This window comes from Hipposideros armiger, unplaced genomic scaffold (assembly GCF_001890085.2).
Source record: "Hipposideros armiger isolate ML-2016 unplaced genomic scaffold, ASM189008v1 scaffold_34, whole genome shotgun sequence".
In the NCBI taxonomy this organism is placed as follows: domain Eukaryota; kingdom Metazoa; phylum Chordata; class Mammalia; order Chiroptera; family Hipposideridae; genus Hipposideros; species Hipposideros armiger.
In genome coordinates, this window is record NW_017731384.1 from 3,867,486 (window position 1) to 3,893,221 (window position 25,736).

General features: G+C 48.9%; 1 protein-coding gene across 2 annotated transcripts in view; it reads right to left on the reverse strand.

The window, feature by feature from the left end:
* The window catches only part of PRKCA (protein kinase C alpha), a 375,771-nt gene that overhangs the window by 19,780 nt on the left and 330,255 nt on the right, over nt 1-25,736 (reverse strand). For both annotated transcript variants that reach the window (XM_019637708.1, XM_019637709.1), the window contains 5 exons: nt 25,250-25,423; nt 23,045-23,136; nt 20,532-20,594; nt 19,457-19,595; nt 3,404-3,484 (listed from right to left, as the gene is read on the reverse strand). In XM_019637708.1, coding sequence (XP_019493253.1) covers nt 3,404-3,484; nt 19,457-19,595; nt 20,532-20,594; nt 23,045-23,136; nt 25,250-25,423 — 549 coding nt within the window. The remainder of the gene's footprint in view (nt 1-3,403; nt 3,485-19,456; nt 19,596-20,531; nt 20,595-23,044; nt 23,137-25,249; nt 25,424-25,736) is intronic.

The window sequence follows — 25,736 nt, forward strand, 5'->3', positions numbered from 1 at the left end:
TAATGGAATTGTGAATTTTAAACAGACACACGGGGGATGATGGTTCATTCTTTCCAAAATGATTCCCAAATCACTTACTAGGAAGTGGTCACTGGGACCCTGCTTTGTTCATTTGCAGATGGCTGCTGAGCAGGGGTGGGGTGGGAGAGCACTCGAGGACAATCCAGGCTGATGTTCTGGGATGAAGTACCCATTACTGATTCACCAGGAACGAAGACAAAGCATTAATAACCCGGCAGAGAGGGACAGAAAGAGGAGAGGGCTGGTCTCTTCATGATGGATACCCGCGAACGCCTCGAGCCACCATATGCTCATTAGAGGGCTGGGTACATACTATTTATGCCCGAAAGTAATCATACTTGTCAAGCAGTCCAGGCACTGGAGAGAGACTCAGGCTGTTTATACTTATCTGCCCCCTTGGCTGCTGACAATAAATAAAGCAAATGAGAAGAAAACAGCAATAAACCATTTTTTTCCCCTGCTCATCTGCAGCCCTCTTGATTAAAGAGAACAAATTTAGACCATGGCCACATCAACAACTTTATAATTAGTCTTACTTTTCAATAATGGCATCTATTCCCTCTGCTGGGTCTCTGAGGTTCCTCCAGCTTTGGGGGACGTGGGCAATACGAACAGAGCCTTTATTATCCATTTTGGGCTGAGTCATAGCCCAGAAATATGTTTACATTTGCATTGAGTCAGAGAGGAAAACCTAACAGGGGCTTCTGAAATGAAAATCCCGTGTTTGGGGCAGGCGCGGTGAAGATTTAGAGCAACAATGGATGTGTCCACCATGGCGCCTGAATGCGGGATACCTTTAAGGAGTCTTATTTAAGGAGTGTCAACATTTTCAACAGATTATGAAAACTTCAAGAGATCACATGAGGCAGGCTAACTGGCTCTGAGAAAGAGGATGACAAATCATGGACATATGCCAGGATGTCTACGGAACCACCGGGTGTGGGGAGGGCCCTGCATTCTGTCTGGGGCTTCAGGAAGGTCAATCTTCCAGTGATGGGCCACAGGAACAGTTCTACAAATGAGGCAGGACTGCAAGTTGCACCCCAAAAGGGACTTCCCTGTAGGAGTGGAGCATTCCCTGAGCTCTCCCCCGCAGGCATGCTTGGACAGGAAGGAAGATGGAGTGGGGGACAGGGTGGCTTTTCTGCAGGCCTGTGTTCTGAAATTCTAGTCTCCTGCTGGCCAATAAAGAGACAGCTCATTTTCTCTCTTGTAAAGTGCCCTTGGAAACAGATCCTATTTCCACCCAACCAATTTCCTTTGTTGGCATATGCAAATGGCACTCTTAATGAAAGCAGGGTTTGTTTCCTGCACTCAAGAGTCAGAACATTCAAGTGGGATCCAGGAGGGGAGCTCAGCTTTTTGTGCCTTCATGAACAGCATGGCTCCCAGGGGGCCAATAATTCAGTCAAATTTCATTGTCAAAATTCTAAAGAGGGGAAATTAACTGGAGGAGCAGGCAACTTGTGTTTTGCCAGCTGTTGTCTCCCTGACAGTTCTGTATAACCTGCTTTTCTGTGTTTACAGACGGAGGTATCTAGCCTAAGGCGAACAAATTTTGTTGTGGGGGAGACTAAATTCTACACACAACACTTTTTAAATATCAACCAAAACTTAATATCACTGAGAAATAATGACCAAATATAGGCTAAGTGGCTTGCTTGAAGGTCACTGGGCCGGTGAGTGGCAAGGTCTATGCCTTACATCTTTTAATATCTAAAAGACTACATTAGTATCTGACAGATACAAGACACAGTGACAGGGAGGTACAGGGGAGCTCATCAGTGGCCTCCCACCCCCGAACGAAACCCAACGGCTTGGTGACGATCTCCACGCACACACGACCTCTGCTCCCCTCTCCTTCCTGACCTCAGGCCTCCGACGCCCCGTGTAGCTCGCTCTGCTCCAGACACACTGGCGGCTTGCCCTCCATTCCTTCAACGTGGCCGCCGAGTCCCACCCCGGGCCCTTGCACGTGCTGTTCCCTCTGCCTGGAATGCTCTCTCCGCAGACACTCACGTGGACATCCTCTCACTTACTTCTGGTCTTGACTCAACTTTACCTCTACGTGAGGCCCTCCCTGGCCATCCTAGCTACAACTCCAAGCCTCCCCCAACACTATATCTTGTTTTCCCCTGCTTGGTTACTTTTCTTCTGGGCTTATCTTGATTATATACTTTCCCTAGTGAACTTGTCGATTGTCTCTCTCTTTCTCTAGACCATAAGCTCCACGAAGACACGGATCTTTGTTTTGTTCATGACTATCACCATACACATAGGAGAAGCATGCATTCAATAAGTATGTGTTGAAGGAATACATGAGTGAGTGGATGCAACATGTCAGAAAAGGTGACTATTCTTCCAGGGACAACGATTTCTTTGAGGGTAGCTCTGCCGCTCAATGTGAGCATTTCTTTCCATTCTCTCTTAGCTGTGGAGGATGAGACTCCTTGGCACCAGTACCTGAGTGCTGGGAACCATAAAAAGCTGCCCACAATGCTATCATTTTTAGGTATGATGGCGGAGATCTGGTGGATGCTCACCAAACCTTCTTCCCCTCGCCAAGCTCACAGGTACGTGCCACTTACAATCCTCTTTGCATCTCAGTGGGGCCATGTGGACAGTGGAATGTAGGCCGAGTGATCCCTGCCACCTCTAGGCCTGGCCCCTAGAACATCCTGTGCCACTGTCTTCCTGCTCTCTTGTCATTGGCCTGTTGAGTAAGGAGGATTCAGTGGGGGAATTCAAGGCCCAACGATATAGATATTAAGGCCATTATATTAGAAACTGCCATGTTAGGCAGTAATGCACTTGGTTATCTGATATATGTCACATTCCTACGAGAAATCCAATTTGCCTTTTCTTAACTGGAAGTTCAGCCTCACTGGACTTTTGTAAAAGTTATAATGAACTGCCAAGGGTGAGATAAGAGGAGATGGGGAGAAGCTATTAAAACACTTCAAGTTTAACCACCTTCTTCCTTTAATAATAATACCAATTATATACCTCGGCAGCAGCTGGGGTAATTTTTGCAGACAAACTCGCAGGGAACCATAGCCCAACCCCAGTTTTGAGACACTCAAAACTTACAGAGGCCACTGTCATCATCAATGCGCAGGGGCTTTCCTGCATGATGTGAAAGCTATATAATGTCTATACCAGGGGGTAGCTTTCAGTTTGGGTTTTTATGTCGAGACGGTAACTTCTGTGCAAACTGAATAAAATCCACTCTCAAGGGGAAAACTCTCTCTTTCACCTGGGTCCAGGAAGTCAGACCGACATCAGCCACACCACACTTTCAGACCCTGCTATCATGGCCTGAACAGAGCTGAAGTATTCACATGATGTGACAATAAACAAGCATGAAAACATAGAATATTACCTGCCCAGCCAGCATTTCATATAATAGGACGCCGTAAGCCCACCAGTCCACGGATTTCCCATACGGCTGATAAGCGATGATCTGTGTGAAAACAAACACATCAACGACATTTAGTGGCAAATCAGGGAGCCTGGGTTAGAACAGAGAAGTCAAGCCTGTAGGCATTTATACACTCAGGTCATGCAAATGAGGTGCTCATAGTATCTGCCTTGGATGTCTATACCCAAGGAAGAGCAGCACCCTCCAAATCAGACACACCAAGAGCTGTCACCCCAAGATTCACCGCCCCACACCTGCTTTCGAATTCCATTTCTGAATCCACCTGCGATGTCACAGCGCTGTCTGAAGGTACATTTGTTTATCCTCATTGGTGCAAAATATTTGGACACTGAGGTGGATTTAATTTTTGGAAAAAGCCAGAGGTAGGGTCTGATAAATAAGATAATCAAACTGTGCAACAGAATTTTACTAAAAATAATACCGATGATGATGACGATGGAGAAAAAGAAAAGAGGGAAGAACGGCTATGGGTAAAATGACATGCTATCTTAGATTTGTTTTAAATATTTCAGTAAAATAGGTGGGGTGGAGGGAACAGATGAAACGAATTGGCAAAACGCAGGCAGCCATTGAAGCTGGGGTATGGGCCCAGGGGATCTTACCTCTCCTTCGACCTCTGCCTATCAGTGGTCCTAGGATAATTCTACAACCTTCCCTTGTAGAAGGGAGTAATGCTGATTTGAACCTCTAAGTGTGACTGGCTGGCTTTGCTACCTTGCAGGCAAGCTGTGTACCCAACACACACAGTTCCCAGGCCCATGGCTCATGTGCCAGGATTCAAGGTGAAGGTAAACTAACAGGTACTCAGCAGGGACCATTCTGCCGCTTTACATGTGAATTGGACTTTGAAATGTTCTGGGATATTTTTTTTCATGGCCCACTATGTCTAATTAAATGTCGTGGGCCATGCACAGACATCCTGCATGTCTGCCCATCTCCGTCCCTTTAATGTATTACTAATATTTCTCCCTGTACAATGAGCGCTGCATGCTCCCGTGGCTCCCCTCAGCATGGGTGGTGACAAAGGGGTGAAGGTTTGGCTTCTGTAACTTTGTAGCTCATGTCCCTGAAAAGAAAATGATGACCAAAGGGACCTACAAGGAGGCCTTCATTTCTTTCTAAAACTATGTTTGTTCTTTCCTGAAAACTTGGAAAATACACACACAAAAAGCACAAGAAAACCCTACCAAAACGAGTCTCTAATCTATTACCTGATGACATGAAATGATACGTGTCATTCTAGTTCCCAGACAGGAAATGACTGGATCAAAGCCTATTTTGACCAAGCAGAAAGACCACAGAAATTCTCTCTGGGAGAATAAAAGCACACTCATGATCACCTCCTATCTAGCAGATGCTCTCCACACATTTTGTATAATCAATCCGATGAGAAACAAATTATTATTGTCCCCAAACGGAGAGGTGAGAAACCTGCAGCGCAAGGAGTTTGAGAGGCTTGCCTGAAGCCAATCAGTCAACAGGTGGTGCTCTGAATATCAACATATTTGTTTTAAAACTATAAAATATAAAAAAAAGTATGTGATTTCAAATACATGTAATTACTTGTACTGGGAATTAATGAAATATTAATCAAAGGGCTTTGAGGATTAATTTAAAGAGATTTGAAAGTATCATCTCAGTTTTGTAACTATGTTTCAAAGGCACTCGAATAAAATTTGTTCCTGTAACTATATGAACACCAGTCGCTGCCATCTATTTCAGCAATTGGAGCTTTAGTTTGTTCGTTTTAACACAGGCAGGGCTAAGGCACCGAGTTGCTGTGTGAGTTAGATGCTGTGGAACAGTGGGGGCCAAACGGAGGAGGTCTCGCTTTGTTTATTTCATTTCCTAGATTCTACAAATATCCGAGCGGCCTTACCCACCAGACCCCTCTCTGTGGGTGCTGGCAATGCCACCTGAGTTTGGAAAGCTGTCAGAAGTCAAGGGCATGGAATCTCTGTTTCTGGTCAGAATGATCCACAAACCAGAAAGGCCAGGACCACCTGAGATTTGTTCTTTTGAACTCTATATTGCCTTTGGTCCCACTTGCTTTTTATTTTCTATTTATACAGCTTTAGGCTCCTATGACTCCTGCTGATAACACCCTCTCCTTCTCCCAAGGCTTACAAAAGCAGAGTGCCAAGTGCCAGTGGCTCATTTTTCTTGGCAGTAGCATTCGCCAGTCCCCAGAGCCAAACAGCTCAGCCACTGGGCTGAGATTACAAAGTCACTCTGAATGCAGCAGGGCCTTCGGCTGTAATAACAGGACGGGATTTAGAATTTAGCTGGAGCAAGTTCACCATCTGTGCCCCCTGGCTTTGTGCACTAGATGAAATGGGACGGTCCAAAGAAAGACCTAAGCTACAAGGTACAGGGTGCAACCTTACCGATGACCCAAGTTCATTTTTAGATGAAGCATGCTTTTTCCTCAGTGCTAAGCTATTAGTGAACACTTCCAATGATCCAAAATCTCACTGCAAACGGGAAACTGTTAGATCGCCCTCTTTGAAGATAAGCACTTAGATACACGTGATTAGGACGCTCGTTACACTCTCCCTTGTGAGCTGTCCAGACCCACACTGCCCAGTGAGCAGCCGCTGGCGGCATGTGGCCGCTGAGCATGTGACCGTGTCTCGTGCTCACTGAGATGTGCTCTAGACTGCACTTCAGGCTCTGAAGACTTAGTACTGAACAATGTAAAGGATCTCGTTAATAATTTTTTATTTTGGCAATGTTGGGTTAAATACAAATTTATTTAAATTAATTTTACCTGTTTCTTTTTCAGCTTTTTAACACGTGACTGCTAAACGCAGTTGGCTTGCCTCTTTTCTGCTGGATGGACAGTGCTGGTCTAGGCTCCCGTACTGGCTCCTCTGACCCTCTCTGGTTCCCTGGCTGATGTTGGCCTAGGGAGCTAGCTTTGGGCTGAGGACCAGGCTCGGAGGCCACTGAAGGGATGGTGAGGCTCTGTTGCATCTGTCCCCATTGGAGCAGGTGTCTCTGGCACCTGTGGGCCAATGGAGGCTTGCGGTCACGCCTGGGGGACGGCCTGACATCCTGAAGCCCCAGGCAAGGGGCTGTGATGGCTGCTCAGTTTCCCAGAGCTGAGAAACTCACAGAAGGGGAGGCTGACTTGGCAAGAAGGGCTCGAGCTGGCAGATGCCCCTGCAGCACATGGGAGGCTAACCTCCAGCAGGGCCACTGTCATTCAGTTTTACTGCTATTTGCCATTGTGATCATTATTATTATGCTTCCATGAGCCCACTGCTTGGGTGGGGGTGTGTGTCAGGATGTTAGAAATGTCAGCCTGTCTTATAAAAGTGAGACATGAATGAGCTTTCTCCCAGCCTGGGCACAGGACCAGGAGGGAAAGGGGCCAGGGGGCAGCCTCTCATCTCTTCCCAGGCCAAAGGCCCACAGAGGCTGGAAGGGTATCGCTCCAAGGCCACCCACCCCCAACCCTCTGCCGGGCTATATACTGGCAGGCCTCCTACTGAGGCTGGGGCTTCGGGAGCTTTCTTGGAGAACTTGGGGGCAGCACGGCAAGGTTTTAGATGCTCCTGGCAATAGTGACAATGACTGTAACCAATGTCACCATTAGGACACTCACCATGTGCCGGGCTCCTTACTCTGTGAGCTTATTCGGCCCTCACAAGACCCTGACAAGGAAGGAACATCCCACTTCAAAGATGAGGAAATGAGGCACAGAGAGGGTAAGCCGCTTGTGCAGGGTTACACAGCTAGTAAGTGGAAAAGCTGGGGTTTGAACCCTGGTTGTCTGGCCTTGGCATCCACACTTGTGACCATTTTTATAAGCTGATGATTCATCAGCTCTTGAGCCACTGTGGTTCCCTAGATAGCTGTGGTGGGAACTGGCCCAATTAAGGCAACTTTTGCCAAAAAGAGGGTTCAAATGCTTAACTGGATCAAAACAGCCGAGATACCCACTTCCCTCAGGGACTCTGGTTCTGACGGTTTGTCTTAAAAGGCCCTATGAGGCTGTAATGTGTGCAGAAGACTCCCTCTGGCATTCTCGTTGCTGGGCTTTTCACTGCTCTTCACTCTCACGTTATATTTACTCGCCAAACCTCCAGAGCCCATTCTAAAGTAAATGGCCTGACCACAGAAGGCTCTTTCCAGAATGCCATCACAAAACAACGCTGGTCTTTATGCATAAAACATGCTCATAGATAACTGTCTCACAGAAGCCAAGAACACCTCTTCCTTTCATAAAAAATAACACTACATGTCAAAATAGCATCATCTGGGAAGAAGGCAGATGGGCCTGAGTGCTTTCTGGGTGTTCTGTCTGGACAGCTGGGGCCCTGAGTTCACCAAGCATCCATCCACTCCCTTCACCAGAGCCCAGGGCCCCAGGGACACGCAGCCCCTGGAGCCTCTGCCACCTTCATGGAGACTGTTTATCTGCCCCCACTCAACCCCAGGCTCTCCCCAGCAGGGGCGCCCAGCACCACGCCCAGCTCAGCATGGATGTGATGCAAGCCCGCTCCACAGACACCACCGACCTCTCCTATGCAAAATCCAAAGGGCTTGCTGGATTGCTAAGGCTGCAGGGGGCCTTAGAGATGATTTAGAAAAGTGTCTTCAGGGTTCTGGAAAGGAACCTGAGGCTTAGAGTAGCTCAGTGGCTTGCTTGAAAGTCACTGGGATGGCTAGTGGCAAGGTGTCCTGACTGCCCTCTTCCTGCAGCCCCAGGCCTGGACCAGAGTGACAAGTAGGAAGCACCATGGTGGGATAAGGGTGAGGCACCGCCAACTCTCAGCTAAGATGCTCTCCAGTCAAACCCCTTTCAGGGGCCACATCCAAGCCCAGAACACCAGGAGCCAGCACACAGGAAGCATATTGTGGGGTGACAGAGCTCTGAACCTGACTGCTGGAGGCCAGCTCTGCTACTCGGAAGCTGTGTGGCCTTGGGCAAATTGCTTTGCCTTGGGAAGCCTCTCTGAGCTTCCATTTCCTCATCTGGAATTTCCAATTCCAATATTTGTGGTACTGGAATTCCAGCACCCATCTGGCAAGTATGTGGTGGGAGATGAAACGGCATTATGTATAGTAAAATGTGTTTATTGTAGGTGAGTTGAATACATATAATGACATACTGCCTAACATCAGAAATAAACGGGCCCCTGAGACACAACAGGCAGGTGAAAGTGATTCAAGGCAAATAAACGAAACCCAGCTCACAGGAGGACAAAGGGAACATTTTGGTAGGAGAGATTGTACTAATACGTATTCAACACTCTGAAATGATTGGTGGCACTGGGAAAGTCTCAGTCACCATCGAACACTCCATTCATTGTTTCAGCAAACATTAGCTTACTATGTGCTAGGCATGGGGTGCAGAAATGAGTAGATATAAAAATTCCCCTCTCCTGCATCAGTTTTTACCAGCGGAACAAAACTTCCGGTTTCTCCTTCTTCATGGTAGTAACACACCCTCCCCACTGCCTCCTTCCCTCCCTCTCACCGTTTACGGCTAATTTCTTTGGGTTGGGCACTCTGCTAGGCGCAGGGATCATGCATCTAATTGGGGAGACAGGCATGAAAATGGATAAATACATTGAAATGTGATATCTTGGATCAAGGCTCTTAGTAGATCACATAAGAAATGTCTGCATTATTTGAAATCTTTGGACAAAATGCATTCTATAAATACAAAAAAAATTGCTACAAGATGAGAACAGAAAGTCCGGGGTCCAAACTGCATGTTCTCTATTCAGACAAAAATTGTGGCCCTCTCTAGGGCTGGCGAGAACAGAAAGCGACTTTTTGGTAATGGAAGGGCTTTAAAATCCATTCGTAGTAACCACCGTAATTATCTCCTTAAAGGCCCTAGTTCTTCATACAGTCACACTGGGGGTTAGGGCACAGCATATGGATTTTGGGGGGACACAGTCAGCCCATTCATGCTTCCCACCTACCTGGAGGGCCAGGTTAGACTTCAGAATTCATGGGCCCCTCCGATTCCACTCTAGGGTGTGGAGGCCTGGCCCGCTCCACTTCTCTTTCCAGTCCCTTTTCAACACTTTTATGAAGAGCCTTGTGCACCGGGCCTGTATGTCCAAGCTCTGTCCCACTGTCCCCAGGGAACAGCTACCCTCTGACACAGGAGTGCGTCCACCAGCAGGGTGGTGTCCCCAGGAAGAATGGGTCTTGGGAAGAGGCCCATGCAGGTCCTGGAGGGGAATTCTCAGGTCTTGGTGGGCATGTCCCTTTGGCCCTCCAGACCCTTGTCCCATAAGGAGAGCTGAGGCTGAGGCAGCCCAGAGGAGCGCCCTCTAGAGTTGGGGACGGCGAACTCCAACTTGCAGGCCAAATGCAGCCTGCCTCCTGTTTGTGCACATACAGCCTGTGAACTAAGCACGCTTCTTACATTTTCAAATGTAAAATGAAAAATGTAAAAAAAGACTATCAGCCTTTTGGCAGGAACAGTCGCTTAAATTTTCCTCTTGGCAAAATCTAAAATGTAGATTAAAGCAAAGCATAAATATTTACTCTTTAGCCCTTGGCAGAAAGTTTGCTGATCCCAGCTCTAAAACACAGGGTGGGTCCCCGCTGGCCTGGGTCCTCAGAGGCTTTGAAACTCCCCCTTCTGGGGTGCTGTGTTGAGGATCCTTCTATTGGTCAACACGGAGCAGAGCCAGCTGCCTCCAAAGATGGACTGTCTTAAAGATGGCTGCAGCTCCGCCCAGCCTGAGTGCCCTCTTGCAGTGGGACAATGCCGCTTCTCCCACCAAGATGTGGCATTTCTATCACCTCCCCTAGGATCGGGCTGGCTCTGAGACTTGCTTGGACCAAGAATGTGGTGGAAGTGACACAGTTAAGTTCCAGGTGCAGCTTAAAGGGCCTGGTGTCTTCCGTTTTTGCCCATGGATAAAACTACTGAGTGATGAGAGATGAAAGTAAAGACAGACCCCGGACAGGAGAGCCCACTGGGCCTTAGCCGACAGGTGACAGCCTGAGGCCATTGTGGATCCTCTGGCACCAGCACAGTCCTGGGGCAGACACCTCCGGCACCCCTGCCAAGTCCTGCCTGCAGTTCCGACTCACAGAATCACAGTTAACGTGATTGCCATTTTAAGCCATTAAGCTCTGGGGTAGTTACACAGCAACTGACAACGGAGAGAAATGCCAAAGAGTGGACACAAAATTATGGAGTGCTTCCTCTGAGGCAGGCCAAGCACTGTACAGGCAACAGTCCACCTTCAAAGTGGTACTTTGATGCAGGTATTATGATTACCTCCATTTTACAGATGTCACCCCAAGTTCTTACAAGGGCAACACTACAGCCAGAGTTCAGCTGAAATGATGAAGACCAAGCCACCTGGACTTACACTGGAAGTTCCCTTTGTGGGTGGACACTAAGTCTGCCTGGGGCTAAAACACAGCAGAGCTGAGTCCATCTGGAGTCCCACGCATGGCCGCGGCCCTCTAGCCTCTCTCTCTTCAGAAGGTTCTCAAACTCAGTCATCGCAGTCCTTGGCACGGGTCCTTCTGGGGGCGGCAGGTGGGGTGGCTGGTGCTGGGCGAAAGCGGGGCAGGATTCACAGCTCGGGAACTCTGCTCATCTCGGGCCTCTTCTGTGGAACAGGGAGCTGCCCAAAGTGTGCGTCCCAACAAAGTCACTACTTGTGCAGGACAGGGGTGAGCTGGGGGTCAGCAACACACTTTGTGCCTGTCAGAGCTTTCTTGGCTAGAATTAGAGTTTCCAGAACTGGGAGGTCTCACAGCCTAGCGGGCCTTTACAGATGTCCTTGGGAACAGGGCAGTAAGTGATACACTGAGGGGGAAACTGGCCAGTGATGGCATCAGGGCACAGGCCTGCACTTTGGGGCGGGGTGGGGTGGGGGCCTAGGATCCCAGCCCCGCCGCTTGCTACCTGTGAGCTGGGGACAGGTCACCTCTCCGCTCCACGCCTCCTTTTCCTTGTCTGTGAAACAGGGTTGATACCCCTCCCCTCTGAGGACTACTGTCAGAATTAGACGAGGTAACAGACATCCGTGAGTGGCACGTGCTAGGAAGTGAGTCAATGTTGGTAATCTCTCTCAAGATACCTGGCCCCTCCTCCCCTTGCCCGGGCAATTTTGCCAAGCTAAAGATGAAACAGAATCCAGAATCCTCTGACCTGTCTTTACAGGATTTACAGAAATCCCCAAATGAGGGGCCCATTAATGCAGCCACAGGCCGCGAGGCCTAAAGACTTAGCAGGGCGTCATCGGAGCTCTGAACACAAGTAACAGGCCGTGAGAGCCGCTCACTTGCACTCGCGGAGTGAGGCATCCCCTGGGCGGCAGCTCAGCCCATACCTGCAGACCCTCTCTCTCAGGACAATAGCCACCGCAGGGAGAAGATGACCAGCCCCTGGGGTCAAAGCCCAGGTCTGCCCTGAACTTGGGCTGTGGGAAAAATGAACAAATCTATTTGCACCTCAGGTTCAATATCTCGAAAATAGGGCAAATAACACCATCTTTGAAGAGCTGACTTATGGATTAACCAAAATAAAATCAATGAGGTTCTTTGCTCGGGGTTTAGTAGGCAGCATTCACAAAGGGGCAGCTGATCCGCAAGGAGCAGGTTCCGTCTGGAGGAAGAATTGGAGGGAGGGGTTGGGAGGAAGGACTGGGCCGCAGCTGTTTTTGTGAGCCAGTGTCCCAGAGGGTGTGGAAGAATAGGGCTAAATTGATTAAACTCTGAGACTGGGAGAATTATGATGCAGTTAAGGAGCTGCGGGCAGACGATAAAAGATATGAGATAATAAGATAACCATCATAATTCCTAGAAAAGTACTGAGGAAGAACCCCAAGGAAAGCCTGGCCTTGGCTCTTTATTTCTGGGAGGGAAAGCGGCTGCTTTATTTTCTCCAGCTATGGTGGAGTCACTGGACCGTGTGACCTTACAGAGAGAGAAATTGGCCTTTGATAGAAAAAAAAGCCGCCCTTCGGTTTATCATTCTCTTTCTTTAATCAGTGCTTTCTTGGCTCCTGCCCACACTGGCTTGGTGAGGGCCCGCGGTTCAAGCGCTGATCTTGGGGGAGACACGGCTGGTGCCGACTGGCTTCTGCCTATCTCATCTCCCCCTTCCTTCTCCGTTTGGCAAGTAATTTACTGCCTGACTGCCTGACTGTGTGCACCATACGAGTTGTTCTGTCATTTACCTTTAAGATCCTCCTTTATTCTCTATCCTTCTCTAGAACCTTTCCCCAAAGACTAGGAAAAGTCTCTGGGATATCAACACTGGGGCACCTTGGGCAGTCTGGGGTGCCCAGGCTGATGTCCCGTCAACCTCTGGACACTCAGGTCCCCCGGCAGTGGCTCTCTGCAGTTGACGAGGTGAGGAATGAGGCTGTCCTCTGCACTGCGCCCCATGCCATCAGCCTCAGCCCAGTGGCAGCCTTGGAAATCACCCTTCCTCGAGTGCCCAGCCTCTCAATGCCAGAGCCTTCATCTCTGCTCTATTGCCATGTCTCCTCCACCAGGACCTCTAGGCGCGCAGCATGCCACATCCATTCATCCCAAACCCATCTGCCTGCCCGGGCACCGGGCACCGTTCCAGACCCTGGGGCAGGGGGCGGCCTCAGTAAATGCAAGACAAAGGCTCTGCGGGGTGGAGCTTAGTGGGAGAGACAGATAAGAAATAACACACAAGTGCAGACAGGTCTATCAGAAGGAGAGCAGGGCCCGGGGGTCAGGAGTGCTGGGTGGGGACTGCAGGTTTGGGGTTTTAAACAGGATTGCCAGGAAAGGGGGGCCTTCCCGAGGTGACCTGAGCTCAGGCTTGAAGGATGTGCAGGAGGGAGCCACAATGATCCTGGGGGAAGGACATCCAGGTAGGGACCAAAGACTACGGTACGGCTTCCTAGCTCGTTTGCGTCTGCGCACACCCCTTAGTCTTCTCTTCTTTCACCCATCCCTAATACGTGGCTCCCCCCAAATGTGACCCTTGAACCCCTCCAAAAGAGAGGTCACAGATGATGGCCCATTGGCTGACTCTTACCTGTATATATTTCTCTTAATGTATATCAGAGCCAACTTTGACCAATTAGGCAACTTTTACATAAAAGTGCAGAGTTCTGGCTGCTGTCATGGGCAGTGCTGGGCTGGCAGTCCTGTAGGGCTGGGAGGAGTAGTCAGGCCGCCTGAGACAGGTCTCCAGCTCTATGACCTCACCCAGTCCTCAACACTCCCAGGAGTTTGCACATGTGCTTACAGAAAGCTGGCTGGGGGGCTGCAAGGCACCCACAAATGTTCCCCCTGGTGATTTAAGCTATGTTGGAGGTGCCATCTGTTATTGCCAAGGGGAATACTGCCTGGACCACATCTCTAAACCCACGTTCTCCTGGGTTGCAGCGGCCCATTTCTATCTGCCTCCAGCCTCAGGCCCCCCTTGTTAGTCCCCTGGGGGCTCCCCTTTCTTCCTGAGCATGCCCAGGCACTTAGCAGGCACTTGCTGAATACCTGATTGATGCCATGTGAGGGAGAGGGGCTTAAGGGTTGCTCATGCACCTTTGCCATCTGAGGGATCTGCCCAGTATTCACAGCCGGAACACAATCCCTAGTTGCTGTCCACATTACAGAAGAAAAGGTCTGGCCATGGCTCAGGCCCCCGATTGCAGTGCAGATGGATGAATGTCCACCTTCTCCCCAGAGACGTCCAAGAAAAAATGGTCTGTAACTTCCCAGTGCTCATTTTTAACTGCTCTGCCCCTCGGGAGTTTTCTCCTCTCTCTGGAGATGGTGCAGTATGGAGAAAGGATATGTGGTCTTTGGGGTTAGAATATCTTGGGACCTAATCCCACCTTTGCCTGTTACCTAAGCTGTGTGACCTTGGGCAAGTCACTTAACGTCTGCTCATGTAGAAACTGTGACAAATCAGCAGAGGTGCTCAGAGGGCTTGGTACAGAGCAGACGGTCACTGCATCGTGGCTGACAGCCTTGGCATGGGGTCTAACACGCCCCCTGCACAGCCAGGCTGGGAGGAAGGATTCCACCAGGCCCATTTTCAAAAAGCTTCGCTCCTGCCACAGCAGGAGGTAGTAGAGGTCCACTGGCCAGGAGCAAACGCTTCTCCTGCTGGTCTCTTTCTTCCAGGAAAGAGTGGGCTATACTCGTATTCTGAGTCTGATTCTTGGCTGCTTGGAGATAGGTACTTCATTTGCGATTGGATCTCATATGCCGGAAATAACTAACTTTCAGGTGGGGGTTTAAATCCAGATGAAGCTTATGTGTGGCCTCTCAAGGACTTTCACTGATTTTCTGCGTCACAGCAGAGGGTGCCCTTAATGTCAGCTGCAGGAATTAGTTCCTGATTGCTGCCCCTTGCGTGGGTGTCCATCTGAACTCCAAAATTGCATCAGTTAGTAACATTTTCCACTTTAGCCTGTCTTCACTGGTTAAGGAGCTGCTACAGCATTAATCCATTTCAAGGTTTCTGAATAAACAGCCATAAATATTTAAGCCTCTGCTTTGCCTATTAAGGAAAACGTCATCTAAGATAATTATTTTGCCTCCACCTGCCAGGAAGATTTACACAGAGGATGGGATAATTGTAACCTTTGAGCAAATTCAGAAACCTTGAACCTGGATGGTCTTTCTCTACGCCCCCCACCCCATTATTCCTGTGGCCCCATATGCCAGATGCCCAGACCCTTGCAAATGCCAGCACAATAACCTGAGGCTGTAATTGATTGAGTTCCCAAAGCGCGGCGGCTTCTTTTTCCACCTAGATCAACTGGAATCTTAACACTGATTTTGGTTCCTGCTTGTTGGCATCGGTGTCACCTCTTCTAAACTGTAGGTGCTTCAAGGGCAGGGCACCTGTCTCCTTCCGTACCTCCAGGGGCACCACGCCTGGCACAGCAAGCGTGCAGCATGCTCTCTGAACGCATGGCTTGTTGAGGTTTTGAGCAGCATTTAGTGTGGTAGGTGGTGGAAAGGTCCGGAGGGGCTGAGTCGGGGCTGATGCCTGATTCCAGCACTTCTTAGTAACGTGGCCTCAGACCATCACTTGCCCTCAGGCGCTTCATCTGAAACACGGGCCTGATGTATGCTCCTTATGGGGTTGGTTATGAGGACTGAGGAAATATATATACGGTGCCTGGCACATAGACACTCAGTAAATGGCGGGGCGCTCCCTTTGTTTTTGCTCGTACAGTGGATAGAAGGAGAGGAATGAAGGCTTGCAGAAACTGAGGGCACCTGAGGCCAGACCAGGTTGTCCTCTGTGTATCAAGGGGCCCAATGTTGGTTTCCCCTGCACCGCTCTCCCTGATGGTGTGTTCCCAGCACCCCTGTCCCTGGCAGGTGTTCTCAAAATTGCTCCTCCTGATAGCTAGTTCCCAGGTCCCAAGCGTGACATGGCCAGCCCCACACAGGCACCATCGTCTTAAGGTGCCTTCTAAATGGCAATCAACTTCTCAGTTCAAAGGGTGTTTCCAGGCCAAACTAGCTTCTGCTGTCTCCCAAAATGACCATGGAGACAGCAGCGGCCAAGGTCTTGAAGGAGGGGCTGTGGCTGGAGGCTGCAGGAGGCTCGCCATCCACTGGGAAATGAGCCAAGTGAGCAGTGACGACAGCAGAGCCACTTGCCTTGGGATAGACAGCACTCCAAGGTACAGACAACAGCCTTACGGAGTAGACCTTATCCCCATTTTACAGGTGAGAAAACTGAGGCACGGGACTTGAAGTAACTGGACCAAGTGGTAGAAGCAGTGCTCAAACAGAACAGCTGTAGTTCTGTTGGGTTGTCAGAAAAGTCATGATGCAATTTTGCAATGAAAAACACAGAAAAAATACGTCATGACTTTTCCAACAACCCAATAGAAAGTGCTCAGATGGAAAAGCCAATCTCAAAAGGTTACATACTGTATGACTCCACCAGAGAACGTTCTCGAAATGACAAACTTATCGAATGAAAAAGAGATGAGTGGTTGCGAGGGGTCAGGGAAGGGAGGTAAGGAGGCGGTGTCAGGAGGGAGGTGAGTGTGATTATGACAGGAGGGGTCTGTGGTCAGGGAGCTGAACTGCATCTTCACTGGGGTGAAGAAGATGTGAACCCGCACATGTGATCAAGTTGCACACAACTAAATAAACACACACAACTGAGGACAAACAAAAAGGTAAAAAGGCCCCAAGTCACCAAGTTACATTAGAAGTATGTGTAGGCGTACTTGGCAGAGGAAGGTGGCGGGAGGTTCTCACATATAGTTAGCTAGAATGCCATCATGAGGGTGGTAGGCTGGGTAACGGCCCCCTACCCCAAAGGCGTGCACGTCGTCATCCCTGGAAACTGTGAATATTACTCCATAAAAGGGACTTTGCAGATGTGATGAAGTTAAGGATTCTGAGATGGGGAGGTGACCCTGGATTACCTGGGTGGGCCCCATGTAATCACGAGGGTCCTTATGAGAGGGCGGCTGGAGGGATGGAATGAGGAGACACACAGAGATGACCACATGCTATGCTTCTGGCATAGAAGATGGAGCAAGGCGCCTGGAGCTACAGTCCCCAGGGGCTGGAAAAGGCCAGGCAGTGGGGTCTCCCCAGAGCTTCGGGAAAGGGTGCAGCCCTGCCCACAATTTGTCTTTAACCCAGTGAGATTGATTTGGGACTTCTGACCTCCAGAAGTGTAAGATAATACATTTGTATTGCTTCAATCCACTAAGTCTGTGGTTGTTACAGCAGCAATAGGAAACCAATACAACAAGGAACACTGAAAAGAAAAGACAACAAACTTCAATTGTTTGGGAAATATCACCTGTATGGAACGCTGTCAGCCCTGGTGATATCGGATGGCTGAGGTACTAAGGAACACAGAAAATCAGTGTTTGATCAGCAGAGACCTGGTTGTAATAAAGTTCAGAGCCACCTTTATTTCTAAAAATACTGCCATTCCCTGTCACCAAGCTTTTACAGCACTGGTGGGTATTCTGTGGAGCTGGCACAGCTTATAATCACAGCCTGTTAAATCCATGTCAGCCTGTAGAAGGCGTCGGAAGAAACGCTGCATCAGCAGAGCGTAGTTTTTACTGTACAATGCTGTTATTCTTCCTGTTTGAAAATATGACTCATGTTATGCCTGGAGATGCTAATGTGTGAGTCCCTGTAGAGGAAGAATCCTAATACAGGTGATAACATATCACCTTTGGCCACATCATTCAGAATTTACCCTATTTCCCCATGTATAAGACACATGCTTTTTCAAAAAATTTGGGGTCTAAAAACTGGGTGCGTCATATACAGTGGTTGTAGAGTTGGTTTTTTTTTTTTTTAAAGATTTTTATTGGGGAATTGGGGGGATGGGAACAGTGCTGGGGAATTGGGGGAAGGGGAACAGACAAGTTGCTGTCCTTTTGTTCTTCAGTCTAGTTGTGGAGGACGTTGCTTCACTGGCCCAACTTGGCACCATCATTGTGCTCTTCCTGGGCGAGGCACATCAGTCGCCGGCTTCTGGACGGCTGCTCACGGCGGCTGCTGGCCACTCACTCTGGCTGTCGGCCGCACACGGCAGCCCATGGCAACCCACTGCAGCAAGGGCTGCAGCCCACGCCGTCGCCGGCGACTCACGGCAGCCCAGCTCCAGGTTGAGCTGTTGTTCAGCATCTTAGCTGTGGAGGGCAGTGTCACTGGCCCTCATATGTGGGATCTGAACCAGGGCCCTCTGGCGTCCCAAGCCAGCTCTTAACCAACACGCCACTCGGCCGGTCCAGTTGTAGATTTTTTGACAGTGATGAGGAGTTGTATGAATTTTATAATGAATAACACTTGAATTCAATAACTTTATGTAATACATTTTTTTTTCAAATTTCGGGCCCCAAAATTAAGGTGCGTCTTATACATGGGGAAACACGGTAAGTCCCTAACTAAATATGCTAACTCTATGCTGCCATGCTGTCTAGGAATGCAGCAAACAAAAAGGCCCTTAACTAAAGGACATAAATTAGCTCCCTTTTTGGAATAATGGCAACTACAGAAGGTAACACTGTACTAGGCACTGAACTCCTCACAGCAATTCTACAGAGCCTTTTATTATCATCCCTAACTGGCCACTGCAGAGTCAGGGGTTCAGAGAGGTTAAGAACTTGCCTGAGTTCCCAGAGCCTGTAAATAAGAGTCAGGACTGAAGCTCAAAGCTCACATTGGTCCGCTTTCTAAGCGCACGTCTCTTCCATTGTACCGACTGCCTACGAGGTAAATGCATGAGGCAGTATGTTGAGTACATGCTCTGAAAGCTGCCAACAGCTAGCAAGAGCCCCACAGAAAGCGGAAGGCTGGCCTAACTTTGAATCCATTACTTTGCAGCATGCTGGAGCTCATCTGCGAAAAGACTGTTTCATCCACAGGGCTGTGTGTGGATAGAAAGGAGGCTACATATTGACCCTGGGTGGTAGCCCTTCTACCATCAGCATGTAGGACGATGCATAAAATAGGAAGACAGTTACTCAGTATGCATTGTAACTAAGACAAAGCCATGGCCACTGTGGTAAACATACAAACATCAGAACCATTTTGCTTGTAACCACACCATGGAGCTATGTCCTTCCTAGATTAAACGCCACGATCAATTCCAATGTGTCATTTAGAGCACCGATCGCTCTGAGTTTTCTGAAAAGCCATCATCGGAAACACCTTCGGACCCATTTCCACAAGCAAGATCCCTCCTTCCCTGCCCAACAGTGTTCCTTAAATTCTTCTGACCACGACCACGGAAGAAATACACTTCACCACGCAACCAGCTCACACGTACACGTAACGGAAACAGAAGTTCCACAAAACAAGACATACACTTACTATGTGCGACGAGTGCTCATCTTTTCTTCTCCTGTTTTGCTCTGCTTAGTCTAGTGCAGTCTATTTTGTGATCCTGGCCCCACACATGGACTCAGTGACACGCTAACAGCTCCACACCCCACGGGGGAGTTGGGTTTTCAGTTGGAAGGCGCTGGTCTAGAAAGCAAGGAGAAGCGGGGTCCCTACCTCTGGGGCAATGTAATCTGGAGTCCCACAGAAGGTCCGGGTCGTGACCCCATCCATCATGTGCTCCTTGCACATGCCAAAGTCGGCGATCTTGATGTGTCCTTCCGAATCCAGCATGACATTATCGAGCTTCAGATCCCTGCAAGGAAGCGGGAGGGCATCAGTATCCTTCCCTGGACACAACACGGTTTGCTCCAGAGCTCGTAACACAGAAGGCTATCTGACCAGCTGCCAGGCTAAATGGCATATCCATTACAAGTCCCAGGAGAGTGGGGACTGGGGATTGGTAGTATTATTTTTTAATCTCCCGAGCCTAATGTAGTGCCTGGGATACAGCAGGTGCATAATAGATGCTCATTGAATGAATGACTAACTGTCTGAACAAGCAATTCCCAGTCATGGCTGTGCAGGTGAATCACTGGAGATTCCAGTCTGGCAGGTCTCGGGGAGCCCAGTCGCTTGATTTATGAGTATTTCACACAGAGGGGTCTGACACACAGCCAGGTTTGCAAAATCACAGGTGTAGACCACCTCATTGGGTCTCACTCGTGCCTTTTCTATCCTGCCTGGTGCCATATGTCCTTTTAATCTTTTAATTACTCTTCACTTAATATCGGAAAACACCCTTCTTTCTTTGGCACCAGGCTTCCACTGTGGCTAACAACCAGAAGAATTTAATTCTATAGTTGTTCTCTCTCTCTCTTTTCTTTTTTTTCTATAGTTGTTCTCTTGTCTCTCCCCAGTTCTCCATGTTCTCCTCCGGCTGAGCATCTAACAGAGATGCAGTTTCCTTTGCTCCCTGACCTGCCTTCCAAATAAAAGGCAGAGGAAGGAGCTGTCAGTGGAGAGAAATGCATGTTTTCTTGTGGGAAGCAGAAACAAGTTGAATCTTTTGAGGTCCAGAAATCAGAAAGTGGTTCTGATTTGCCTGGAGGCTGCTGAGAAAGGCAGGTCCCAGCGGGTCTTGGTTACCTCGGGCGTTATCAGCTCCATGTCTTAAATCCCCATCACAGAATTACACAGAGGCCAGCAAAACGCTCAACTGTACTGATGGGGGCCGAGCCTTGCTACGCACCTATAAATGATTCCTCTTTTATGAAGAAAGAACAATCCAATGGAAATCTCTGCCGCATAGAATCTGCAAAACAAAATGCTCGTCAGGTGTCTGGCTCCTGTCTTGGGACTCCTGGAGATTTTGAACTCCCCCCCCCACCCAGTTGGTTCAGGCACTGAAGAGGTGAAAGAATGTAAGACCTCGGACTACCCGAGATCTCAGAAATCAGTCTTACCCCACACACGTTCTTCTGCCCTTTACCCTTCCCTCCATCATAGTATCACTCAAACTCCCCCTAGGAACGATACAGCTAATAAAATCAACAAGATGGGTTTATTACCCATCCAGAAACAAGCACTTCTTGTCTGGGGCGGGAGGTAATTTACTGCTTAAGAGAAATTCCTAATACAGTCTTTCCTAATACAGTCTTTTAAAGATTGGCCATTATACTATTCTATGTCAGGACTACAGGTAGAGTGAAGAAAATTTCCATTTTCCTACTCTTGAACAGAATACATTAGCGTTTGAAAATACAATTAACTCCTGGAAGAAAGAGTGGAGCATGTGATGAACTCTTTCGCTGGTTTCCTCATTCCCCCACCCGCACCACCCCAGGTGCCGGGAGAAACGGGATGCACTGTGATTCATACCTGAGTTTACCCTATTAAATTATTCATAATAAAAAGCAGCGACTGCCATCACTTCAAAATCGTGAATAGGTTAACATCTCAAATTCAGAATAAACACTGAAGGATGTTGTAAAATATGCATCACATTTAGGAGTCTTTGAAGTCTCAGAAGCCACAAAACTGTGCCTGTGAAAACATCTATCTACCCAGGAGGCTTAAAATAGCTCATGTGTCTACACGAGCAGAGAACCCCCTCACCCCATGATAAGGACCAGGCTCTTAACAGGGCTGGGGGGGGCACCTCTGAGGCTCCCGTGGGAGAAGGGTGAGATGGGGGAGGGAGATGAGATGGGATCACAGGCGACTTCTACATTACTTTTCATGCTTCCCTGTACTTCTCAAATAAAATCTGGCATCACAAATACAATGAAAGGGGACTGACAAGACGCCTTTATGTTACTTTGTAACACATGGGGGCTATTCTGCTACTTGTTCTTTCCAGCTCTGGCTTATCAAGCTTTGTTTGACAGTCCCAGCATTTTCACGCTTTATGACTAACAATAGAAGAGAGGGGAGAAGGGCAGGCATTTCTGAAAATTGCAAAGTAACAATGAAGACAGAAAATCGCCGTCACATTTTTTAAGCCTGCTACCGAAGAATTCCCCAGGCTGCCTTCAGTTAATCTGCCCCGGGACAGGTCGCCTACACAGTCCAAAGGTCTTCAGGTTTATCTTTCAGATGGGACAGCAGCCGCAGTCCTATTAACGTTCGCAAACTTGATTGGTCAGGGCCCATGGCCACTGTGCAGCCTCGCTGAGGAGCATGAAATAGCTGTTTGTTTAGGCTTGCTCCTGTTGGGTTTCCTGGGACTTCCTGGCCCCTGAAAAATGGGATGATTTCTCAGGTATCCAAGTCTGCCCTCCAGATGGTTAGTCTCCATCTTCCCCCGGTGCCCATGTCTCTTTCCTGTGCTGTTGACTCTCGCATCCCGGCATCTAAGGCACGTCCCAGTGAAACCCCCCAACCTGAGCTCACAATTCTGCCCACAAACCACCTTGTCCTTGGTGGCTTCCCCCTCCCCAACCTAAAATGGGTTGTCACCTGAAGAGGTTTCTCTCTTCTTACCCCCATAATATCCCATTTCTCGTTTTCTTCCTCCAGAAACGTTCTCAAAGACACTTACTCCTCTTTGGCTCCAAGGTCAAACCCCAATTACAGCTCCTTTTTTTCTCCTCCATGTAGGTTTGTACCAACCCCCTGCACCAGCCACTACACTACACTCCCTCCTGCCCCTCCTTCTCCCCTTGGCTAGAGGGCTCTGTGAAAACTGAACCTGATGGTGTCACGTCCCCAAGCCCCATCCAGCCTTCCCGTTCCTCAGCCAGGCCCTCCGAGGCTTCTCACCTAGCGCCCTTGCCCCTCCACCCTGTTCTCCCCCGACCACATCTCACCCATCTCTTGCACCTCTAGGTGGGCATTCCCCCAAGGATGTTCTTCCCTCACTCCCCCTTGTTGGGGGTTTGCACAGTGTCCTGTGCCACCTCTAAAGTCATGGCAACGCATCCCAGCTGTCGGGTGACTTCTCCCCTTTCAGGCCAGATGGCAAGCTTCCCGAGGGCAGGGAGCCACACAGCCCTTCCACACGCCTGTGTCTGGGGCACTGTGGGTGTGCAAACCACGCGTTCAATAAACGAGGGGAACTGGGGGCAAGGGGATATGCCAGCACCTCCAGTTTATGGGAAGGAGACTAAACCGCTCCTTAGGAAATGTCTACATGGACCCTGCCAACGAATCTGACCCCCGGGGGGGTTACAGCGCTCCACCCCACTTCCAGATTTCACCAGCAGACGTGCCCCATTGGGAGTATTCTGTGTCTAAATTAAGGGGCCTAACAAAGATACTCACACTGCTTGTGGCTCCTTAAATTTCCCCACTTGCTGAATGTGGTACATGAGGTCCCCACCGTTGACGTATTCCATGACGAAGTACAGCCGATCCTGCAGGCCAAGGTTCAACACGTGAGCAGGGAAGAGCGGCTTCCCTCACTCTTGACCGACTGTTTTGCTTTCTCATTAGTAAAACATGGGCCTCCCTGACCCATCTGCGCAGTGGGGCCCTTAGACGTTTTTTCCCCCAAGTAAAAAGTAAGTCACAAGCCCTATCGCACGAGGGCCTTGGGAAGTATGAAGTCATCACATAACTCTGAAATGACAGCTGTCTGTCAGCGTGTCAGCCCCCTTCTGGTTACATGTGCTCCTTATTATCGTAATGGCCTCAAACAGTCTTCCCTTCTCTCCTACGCACATAATACATTTCTAAGTTCAGGATGGTGTGAAGAATCCATGTAGGCCTATTATCCAATGTGAACTAGCGTGTCTGGTTTGCTATGTCTAGGGGGCATGCCGGAGTAAGGTAGTCGTGTTTAACTGGATGCTTCTGAAATCTTGTGAGTTAGGTTGGGCTTATACATTATAAACGCTCCATGACATTTACTGTGAGGGAGGGGACTGTAAATGAAGAGGCGAATCAAACGCTCTTTTGCATCCATGTTATGCCCAAATATTGTTTTTGATGTCCTCTTTCGCTGGCATGCTAAGCGTTGGCCCCACAAAGGACATACATCACAGAAGCAAATAAATCTGCATATTTAAGGGGACATGACGCTGGGACAGATGGGGAGGCTGAGGTGGTTTAACAGCGAAGTAACTAACAACACAGCACACAAGGGCAAAAGCTGACCTCTGCTCTCTTCTAGAAAACATCACCATTTCATGGAGGTTATTAAACATTAACGTGTTACGCAGGGAGAGAACACAGTGAAGCTGCTGCTAATAGCCAGGAAATGGCTCTGGGAGCTTCCATCTCCAGCTTTCTGGTTATAAACTTCAATTTCATCTTTATTTCTCTGCTTTGTAGCTTCCTGGAGCTTAATCAGTGTAACCAGGGCTACAGACTCCGGGCTGGGATTTCAGCCACGGTTCTCTCTTCCTAACATATTGCTCTTCTCTCCTTTGGGCTACTTAGAGGCTGCCGGTAGCAGGGCGCAGTCCGGGTCGCCAGTGCTAGGCTGACACACAGTGGCTGGCGCCTGTCCCTGCAGCCCCACTGCCCGTCCTGAGGTGGTGTGCCTGCACTGCCATTTTGAGATTCTCAAATCCAAGAGCACTGAGGGGTGCCTCCCAAGAGATTTGAAAGGGAGACATAAAACAGGAAGTCAATTTCTGGGTAAGGGGGAAGATGCAAATAGTAATAATTACAACAGTAACAATTACAGCTACTGATTGTGGAGTCACATCTTAAAAGGGACAGCTGCCTCACTGAGGTGCCATCTCGATGTTTATATTTCTCGTAGGCCACTTGCAAGCCCCGTGGCCCCACAACCAGCTGCTTGGTGCTTTGGGTTTTTTTTCGTCCCCTGTTTAGTTGCACCATATGACAGGGCTCAGCAAACTTTTTCCATAAAGGGCAGACAGTAAACGTTAGTCTTTGTGTGTGTCTTGCAACTACTCAATTCTGCCTTCATAGCATGAAGCAGCTGTAGATGACAGGTAAACAAATGGCTGTGTTCCAAAAAAACTATTTATGACACTGATATGTGAATTTCATCTAATTTTCACATGTCATAAAATATTATTTTAAAACTTTTCTTAGCGCTCATGGGCTGTACAGAACTGGCCATTGTGCCAACCCGTGCTGTGCGCATTAAAAAAAGAACACACTCTTTTATGAAATCGAGTTTCCTGATGTTTCAGTGCAGTGCTTGGCAGCTGCATCAGTGGTCTTAAAAAGCCAGGACTGAGTTATTTTATTGTGTCTGTATCTCTAAGTCTTAGCACGTTGCCTGGCATGATATAAATGTTTGCTGAATTAAACATTTTCATGCCAAGTCTCTAAGTAGGGCACATCACAGAGAGGGGACGCTCCAAATTTACCAGCGGCACAAGACTGAGAGGTTGTCCCCCAGTCACTTCTGCTTGGCAGGGTAAAATTGGGGCTGAGTGGCCCCCAGGTTATGCCTTTCTCCAGCTGTCTCCACAGGACACTGAGAGCACCTGGGTTCAGGGGCCGCCCTGGAGTGCACGCTGTGTGCTGTGCCCCCCGGGTCCTTACCACCGTCTGGAAGCAGGAGTGCAGCTGCGTCAGGAACGGGGGCTTGTCGAGCAGGGCCAGGACGCGCTTCTCCACCATGGTGCACTCCACGTCGTCATCCTGAATCACCACGTCCTTCTTGAGGATTTTGATGGCGTACAGTTCTTCTGTTCCCTTCCTGTCAGCGAGCATCACCTGAGAGCAGACACAGGGCACCCTGAAAACTTGTGGGTATTCGTCTGGTGCTGGGGGTGGGGAGGAGCCTGGGCGGGTGACAGTTCAGACAGTGCACTCAGTTATGTAAATGTGACATCTAAGTATTCATCAAGTTTGATTTTATGTGCAAACTATGACGTAATGATGGCCATTGCAAATTAAATTCCTCCACCACTGCGTAATTTCTAAGCTGTCAAGATTTGTACAGTGTGCAGGCCGTTGCCACACGATGGCGCTGTTGCAGCTGCTCAAAGGAAAATGCAACATGAACCATGTTGTCTTGAATTATGCA